General features: G+C 33.1%; 2 protein-coding genes across 2 annotated transcripts; one reads left to right on the top strand and one right to left on the bottom strand.

Annotated features, from left to right (window-relative positions):
* MONOS_4983 (uncharacterized protein) lies at window positions 1-1,495 on the bottom strand (the record flags this gene model as incomplete). The annotated part of the gene is made up of 3 exons (XM_067875095.1): window positions 1-717; window positions 922-1,253; window positions 1,336-1,495. 3 exons carry the CDS (start codon window positions 1,493-1,495, stop codon window positions 1-3), a joined length of 1,209 nt encoding a protein of 402 aa, XP_067732391.1.
* Window positions 1,496-1,932: 437 nt separating this feature from the next.
* Window positions 1,933-2,220, top strand: MONOS_4984 (uncharacterized protein; the record flags this gene model as incomplete). The annotated part of the gene is made up of 1 exon (XM_067875096.1): window positions 1,933-2,220. One exon carries the CDS (start codon window positions 1,933-1,935, stop codon window positions 2,218-2,220), a length of 288 nt encoding a protein of 95 aa, XP_067732390.1.
* Window positions 2,221-8,962: the final 6,742 nt, after the last annotated feature.

Here is an 8,962-nt window from a genome sequence, read left to right as displayed (position 1 = left end):
CTAATTGACGGAAGAGCTGAGGGAAGTTTTCTGAGGAGTTGGAGGAGAAGGAGATAAAGATGAGCGTGCTCTTGCAGGAACAGACAATCTCCAATCATCTGAAGACACTTTGTCTACCAACAATGTATCTCCATCCTCATCTTCATCTCTGTTGAAAGCTGCCTTAGAGATTGGTAGAGAAGCAGAAGAGCACGTCTTCGGTGCTGATCTACGTGCCACATTCATCCCACCCACAGCTACACCTTCCAAAATCTCATTCAGCACCGGCACGAAGCTCACCACAGCTGCTACAGACATCCCCATCGATGCGACTCTTCCGTCTAATGAAGCAGCACATGCAATTCTGAATCCTCTTCTCCTTTCCATACTGAACATGTGGCCCCGTCGGTGCATGGCAGTGATGCGCGCCTCCATCGACTGCCCGCACCGCTCCAGCGATGTTTTCACAGTAACATGCTGCCTGGGCTTAGCGTACAAGGTGAACTGCTCAACAACAAACAGGCACCCAAAGTCGACAAGAGGAGGTTGAAGAGGGAGGAGATAAGTGAGATGAGATGAGTTGAATGCAGAATTCTTAGCAAATGAGGAAGAGGAATAAGGTGAAAGCTGTGTGGTCGTTGGAAGTGGGCGGGGGGAGATACCAGAACTGTTGTTTTTTTCACTTGAAGAAGAGGGAGGCTTTGTGGATGTACTCGGATGCTCACAAAAGTGGCTCCTCTGACGAATGGGACAGACAATGTGGAGGAAGAGTTTAGAAGAGGGTGTGTATTATTAGATGAAGTGTTTGTTAACTTCTCTGTGGAAGCTGAACGAGAAACTACACCTGAAGAAGAGGATGATGAGTATGAGGTGGTGGAGGAAGAAGATGAAGGAGAAGTTGGCATTACAGGAGCCAGCAACACATAAGATTATGATGCAGACTGTGGATAACCCAAAGCACTGCTTTACCCCGCCAGCCTCTTCTGTGCCAAAGAAGTCATCACCTTGTGGAATGTGAGTAGAGACGGGATCGGATTGACTGCATCGACCAGCAGATTGAACACATTCTGTGGGAAGCTGGTGATGATACCTTCGTCCATCATCGTAGACATCAGAGACAATGGGGCTGCGGTGTCTGCCTCGCTGATCTTCCGAATGCGTTCTCCGCTGAGTATCCAGCCAAAACTGCTGAGCAGCTGAGAGGGCGGCTAGCTGTTGTTTGTGGTATTCATGCCGTGCTGCGTGGCTGTCTTGTCTGCTCTGCTCTCCTTCAGCTGCGATGCAAAGGAAAGAATTGGAGTGACCAGCAGCTCGATGTCCTTGGTGAGTAAAGAGAGGAGAGGGAAGAGGGCAGACTGGCAGATGAAGGGGAAGGAGAGGAGGACAGACAGAGGCAGGGCAGTTGTGGCAGAGACAGCTGCATATGCACCTGTGTTTGGAGAGCTGTTGGAGATGCCACACAAGTTCTGAATCTGATGTGAAGAAAAGGTTTGAGCACGAATTGGTTTATAAGCATGTGATGGTGATGTCTTGAATGATGAAGAAGAAGAATAACTTGTTTTATCTGCACTGCAATGCCCATCTTCTACTGAAAGAGAGGCAAGTGTTGTGATCTTTACAGAATAATAATCGAACTGTTTTGTGCGTTCCTTGAACCCCGGACTTCGTGCCTCGTCAACCTCGCTGAGTGTACCCAGCACTGCCACTGTGACGTCAATGCCTTCAATTCTGTCCTAAAGTGTTGGCGGGATTGGCTGCAGTCCACTTTCTGAATAAGAATCGGAAGATCTTCTGAGAGGAGAAGCAGCAGCATGTACAGAGAGAGACTTATGCGCAGAGAGGGAGCTGAGGAAGGCAGAGGGAGAGTTGGATGAGTTTGACTGCTCAAAAGGTGCGAAGGAAGAGGGGCTGTCATCATAGCAGGTGGGTGGGGTGAGTGAAGAAGAGGGACAGATGGAAGAAGAAAAGGAAAGACTGGATGAGGGAGACGAAAGAGGAGAAAGAGGAGTGGGAGATGGAGAAGGAGGCAGGGATTGGGGAGTGGGTATCTGGGAGGAGATTGTTTGGGGCGGAGAAGAGGGGGAAGGAGAAGATGGCAGGTTGGTGGGTGGTGAGGGAGAAGTTTGTGAGGGCGAGGGAGGCATGGGCAGAGAGGAAGAGGGGGCAGTGGTGGTGGTGGTGGTTGTTGGTGAGGGAAGGTGGGTGGATGGTGCAAGTGGAGGAGCAGATGGTGGCAGCTGAATGGTGTTGGGCAGCGAGGAGTGTACAACCGGTGAGAGGGATGATGTTCAGATGTGTCATGCACAATAACGTGTTAATGATTTAGAGACTTGTTATCACATAGGCTAAATAATTGTATATTGCATTTACAACTTCCACATGAGCACATTACAGTATAGACTTTTGATTGCTTACAACTGGAAAGAATTCGTAACGGAAAATTAATAAAAACAGTTATATTAGAGAATATTTCTTACACAATGATAATATTTTATTCCAAACTTAATAATGATATGAAAACAATTTAAACAAAACAAACTTGTTGATTTTTATAAAAAATCATTTGCACATTCTCTAACATGAATTGTGGTGAACAATTACATCTATTATTCTTGCGTTAGTTTGGATTAATCGAAAAATAGAATGAACAATATGAAAATGAAATAATTAAAGAATTAGAGGTTGACGAAAATAATAAAGAAAGAATATAACATACATTCAAATTAATTGTTAAATTACAAATTGTTTCACTCAAACTTGTTCATATAAGAAAGAAAACTCACAAAGTACATTTTTCTTTAAAATGAAAATGGGATTTATTTTTAATTGATCTAAAATAATGATTAAAAAGGGAATTATTCCCGGGTATTTGACACGCTGGCTTTGGCTCGAGTAGCGTAAGCAGTAGCTACCTCGAGCATTGATATTCCGTTGGTCAAAGGTCGGGGGTTCGACTCCTGCCAGAGCTCTTTTTTTCGTGTTTTTTATTATTTTTTCTTTGAAATTTTTTGCACCGTTCTCTGCGAATATACCAAAATTTGTCACGTCCGTCACCAGTTTTCCACTTCTAAAAAAAAAAATAGAAAATATAGATAATATTTAAAAAATAGAAAAAATAGAAAAAAATAAGATAGTGATTTGTGTTTAAATAACTTAGTCTTATTTGAGAGAAAAATAAACTTTTGACAAAAATTCTTCATTATTTGATTTGATCATCATATCCCATAATAACATTATGTGAAATATAAATCGAGCAATTCTTTTGTTTCACTTGTTAAAACCTATAGATTCACAATGAAATGGTGTGAAAATTGATAAATTCAAAAATATTGAAAGTCGAAAGTGAGCAAATATTTTTTTTTCGGTTTTTTGTCCGTTCAAAAAGAAAAACAAACGTTGCGCTTTTTTCTGTGATTATAATATCGAAAAAGCGGCAAAATATTATCTATGTGACAGTCGAATCGCGTGAAATGATTAACATAAATTTTCTTATTTGTTGCTTCTAATGTTTATAAAATTACGATTATTGAACGACTCTCACTCTTTATCGATCTTTATTTTTTAATTGACAAAAAATATTATAATGGTTTGGATCAGCATGATGAATTGGTTGTTTCTTTATCTTTGAATGGAAAACGAAAAGCACCTTGCTAGTTCGTATGCGCATATTAATTTCCTATTTTAATTCATAATCTGTTTGTTATTTTTGAAAAATCATTTTGAACAAAGGAAACAGAAGTCAAGATCATAGTTTTCTTTGTTTTGTTGGAGATCGGCTTAAATAAAAATCAACAGCAAGCAAAATCGTTTGTTTATTTTTCAAATATTTATATTTATTCCTATTTAAAATAAATTTATTTGTTGTTAACAATTTTGTGCAAAAATAACATTTTCATTCAGAATAGCTGCAGTGGTACAGAAAGTTAACATGAAATCGAAGAAATGAATGCGCTGATTGATGAAATGAACAGAGCAGAATTTGTTACTGTTAGCACAATTGAAGTGCCCAACAAAATACACAAAATGATTGAGGAAAAGAAAATGGCAATGTGAAATGTGTGTTTATTATTAATGTTCTTTGGATTATATGATTCACTGGAAAATTATTTTATTTTAACATTTTATAATTTTCAGTTTAACGAAAAATTTAGAAAGATGACTTCAGAAGAAAATATTTTGAATAGTAAAGAATAAAACAAAAATCTGCTTATTGGACACTGCTATTTCTTTAATTTGTTTTAAAATATATTAAATATGTATGCAAAAATGATAATGATGTTTTCGCTTTTTTTGATGAACTTTGCATTTTAGATAAAAGATAATGAAATATTTCGAAATAAAATTGATTAGGCGTGGTTGAAATTGTTTCATGGTTTTCAGAATGAGATGTTAATTAATTGATTTTTTTATTTCAAATATTATCAATAACAAATGAGAAAATCAAACAATTAATGTTTTTATATTTTGAAGAACAATGATAAATAGAGAACAATTTCATTCCATTTTGTGTTGATAATTAAACTTACATATATTTCCAAGCATTCTTAACATAAATTGATCAAAAACAACCTTTTTTTCTATTTCATTCTCCTTTTATAAAGAAAAGACAGAAAGAAAGACAAAAAAAAAAAAAAAAAAAAAAAAAAAAAAAACTTCAAAGCATTGCAAATATAATGTGCAATGAATCAATCACAAAATTCGTTCAACTCTTCTTCTTCTTCTTTCTCTTCCTCCACTTCCTTTTCTTCTTCAATCTTTTCATTGAATGATAAGTCCAATTAAGTCTCCTTCCTCTTTTCCACTCAGAACTTCTTCGACTCACACTTTTCTTGTTCCTCTGTTTCTGCCTCTCTTGTCGTCTCTGCTGCTTCTTCTTCTGTTTCCTTTCCATCTCCATCTCCTTCTCCTTCTCCTTTGTTATTCATCCTCTTTTATCTTCAATCCACATACCTTTCCAGCTCTTCTAATTCTCTTGCAACCTCTCTCGTAAATTGATTCTTATTCACGATGACTTCTTCCAGGCTTTTGTCTCTATGAAATATGAAGATCAAAAACATCCAAGTTTGCTGATAAACAAGGCAAGTGAAATTTCGATGTTCATTGTTTAAGTGAATAATCCTTCTGAGATCACTCAGAGATAGTTCTTGCTTTTCAATCCTATCAAATATTCAAAAAAGAAAATCATATCTTTTTTCAATGAGGTCAAAAAGCAAACAGAGGAATCACACCACCCATGACTTTATATTGTTCAAAGTCAGTTATGCCATTTCCACTTCTTTCTGTGTTTCATTGAATTTTTCTCTTTTCAAAACCTCTTTCTGAAAGCACAATCCGTAATTTGATGTAAAATCCAAATCAACATTCACAAAAAATAAAAGAAATCGCAGAGTTCAATAAGCAGATTTTTGTTTTATTCTTTACTATTCAAAATATTTTCTTCTGAAGTCATCTTTCTAAATTTTTCGTTAAACTGAAAATTATAAAATGTTAAAATAAAATAATTTTCCAGTGAATCATATAATCCAAAGAACATTAATAATAAACACACATTTCACATTGCCATTTTCTTTTCCTCAATCATTTTGTGTATTTTGTTGGGCACTTCAATTGTGCTAACAGTAACAAATTCTGCTCTGTTCATTTCATCAATCAGCGCATTCATTTCTTCGATTTCATGTTAACTTTCTGTACCACTGCAGCTATTCTGAATGAAAATGTTATTTTTGCACAAAATTGTTAACAACAAATAAATTTATTTTAAATAGGAATAAATATAAATATTTGAAAAATAAACAAACGATTTTGCTTGCTGTTGATTTTTATTTAAGCCGATCTCCAACAAAACAAAGAAAACTATGATCTTGACTTCTGTTTCCTTTGTTCAAAATGATTTTTCAAAAATAACAAACAGATTATGAATTAAAATAGGAAATTAATATGCGCATACGAACTAGCAAGGTGCTTTTCGTTTTCCATTCAAAGATAAAGAAACAACCAATTCATCATGCTGATCCAAACCATTATAATATTTTTTGTCAATTAAAAAATAAAGATCGATAAAGAGTGAGAGTCGTTCAATAATCGTAATTTTATAAACATTAGAAGCAACAAATAAGAAAATTTATGTTAATCATTTCACGCGATTCGACTGTCACATAGATAATATTTTGCCGAAAAAGCAAACTTGTTGAATGCAATCATAAAAGATACAGTTTACACAAGTTGAAGTTATTGATAAAAAATATTTGACAACGACAAAAGTTTGGAATATGTAATTGTGAATTATCTGCATTTCTAAAGAGAAATAAAAAGAGAACTGGAAGAATTTGCAAGATTTGTTGTTTGGACGAGAAAGGAGGAGAAAAGAGGAAGAGAAGTCAAAAAAGTGCTTCTTTTAATGAGATAAATTGAAATGTTAGTAATTAATTTCTGCTATTGTCGATTGCGAAATGAAGAATTTGTTTGGCTTTTCAACAGCATTGTCCAGGTGCATCGAGCATCAAGGGATTATTTCAGAGATATTTTCAGTCAATGTATTTTTTGATTGAAGCAGCTTTGAATAACAGAGCTTAAGAAATTTTTGTCTTGTTGAAAGGAAGATCCATTGATATTGTTTTTGAGGAGATTCATAAACAAAAGCAGAATGACAGAATTACATATGATGGCTTGAGATTTTTCAAATTCGGTTTCAAGGCGATTGAAAGGAAAGATGGTTAATGAAATGGAAAAAGAAAAAGGGAAATATTTGAAAAGAAAGAAAAAGAAAAATATGAAAATATTTTCATTTAATTTTATGCAACATTTGAATTTTTTCTGATAAAATTTGATGATTTTGTTTTTTCGTTTATTTTAATTGATAATTTTATGAATGAATGATGAATAGAGACATTTTTTTATCTTTCACTCTTCCTTTTTTTTATTTCTCAAAATTGAAAACAAGGAATCTTTTAATGTTTTATTCTATTATGTTCAATTTATAATTTGCTTTTTCTAAATGATGTGAATAGACAAAAATGGACTTATCCTTTAGACATTTTCATTTTCCGATTTTCTTTTGTGAAAATGGGTAATTATTTTTGAAACCAAATTTTTTATGTCAAAAATTTTGGTTTGAATTTTTGTCAAGAATATTCACAAATGAACTCTGAAATGAAAATGATTCATTTCAAGACGCCTCTTCTGTTTTTTTTCAAGTCAAACTTTGACTTTTGAAACGATTAAAAACAATTAAAATACTAATAAAAACTATTTAGCAAATGACAATGAATTTTCATAATGATAAACACCCCGAAAAAAGTTATGATTTCAAAAATAATCACCCAAATCTTTTTTGAATAACTAATTTGAATATCAGTCATTAAAAAATGGATAATATCTCCTTTTCTCGTTGCTCCAATCTGTATTTCATCCATTTCTTTTTCAAGTTAAAGTTCATCTCACCTTCTCAATTATTCCGCTTCAATTACCCAAATATCAAACAACCTCAGAAGAGAGAAGTCGATATTGAATAAAACTAAATCGCAAAAAATATAAACAAATAATCAGAAGTTTCAAAAAAAGTTCGAATTAGAAAAACCTTGTTCTATAAATGAAAAGTTGTAATTCTGATGAGAAAAGAAATTGCCATTAGCTTTATTATATTTATACAACACATCTCAAATGTCTGGGAATGAAACGTGAATCATTTGTTTCATTCAAAGATTCCTAATCTTATGTGCTAATTTACATCAATAATTTTCAAATAGCAATGCTGCACATCCTGAATATCTGCATTTGACAATTTCAATAACTTCTTGTAAAGACTCAGTTTATATTTCGCTAATCATTGAAGGAAAATCCGTTATTATCATTCTTTAATATGTGTGTAAAGTGCGAAACGTTTATGCAATCGATTTTTTTATCTGTTGATATGGAAGCATTTTAAAATGCTCAAATTTTCTAATGAAAATTTTGAATGACATAGATACGCCAAACAAAATTGATAAACATTTTGAATATGAATTATTACAAAAATGATATAAATTTTATTTTAAAATTGATGTGCAATTCAAACCTTGTCAATATTCTTCATTCCGTTGTTTGCATCAGTGTGAAAAACGATAAATAGCATTATTTTGTGGATTTTACAGATTTGTCATTGCCTCTTTCATTTAAATAGTTGAATAATCTTATATAATAAGAAAATTTATGGTTGTTTTTTCAGAATAATAAAATCAAAACTTTCTTTTTCTTTGACCGGTTCATTTTGTTCTTTTGCTCATTCTTTACACTTTTTCAAATTATTGAACTGAAGTGAAGTCATTGACTTCAGTGACTTCAGTTACGCGTCAAAATTCCGATTGCCGCTTAAACGTCAGTAAAAAATATATAAAGGAAAATTTTATTTTCTCAATTTTCAAATAAAAATAGATCGGAAAATATTTATTTTTTAGAAACAATAAAACAATAATGTTGGTTTTGCTTTGTGACGTGGAAAATTTTGTCACGTTCGTCAAAAATCGTAAATGTCACGTTATAAGTCACCACGTCACCCAGGGCTAATAGGTGTGATTCACGTTGTTTGTTTTTTGTTTTCAAATTGTTTATTCAAAGGTTATATTGTTCTTTAACAGAATATTTGGTAATTATCAATCTATCTAGTTATCAATCTAATTAGAAAGAGCTCGTGAATCTGAACTCGTTTCACGAATTGAATTTTGATTCCGACAACTTAAACTGTTTAGTTTTTATGAATATTCTATTTTTTGAAAAAAAAAATCTTTCATGATTTTTGTTTGAATTTTGTTTTCATTGAATTCATTTCAAACAACTATGACCAAAGCAATTGCATCAGAAAATGATAACGCAATTAATTATTTGTTAATTATCGTTTAAATCTACTCTTTTAAGCTTTTCAACAAAAAATGAAACATGAAATAAATGCTTAATAAAAATCAAATCCTGAAAATGTCAAACATTGTTTAACGAATTAAAATGCAACACA

The sequence above is a fragment of the Monocercomonoides exilis genome (assembly GCF_001643675.1).
Source record: "Monocercomonoides exilis strain PA203 chromosome Unknown scaffold9-1957334, whole genome shotgun sequence".
In the NCBI taxonomy this organism is placed as follows: Eukaryota; Preaxostyla; order Oxymonadida; family Polymastigidae; genus Monocercomonoides; species Monocercomonoides exilis.
Note: the sequence above shows the minus strand (reverse complement) of the source record. Positions and strands in the feature narration are given on the sequence as shown.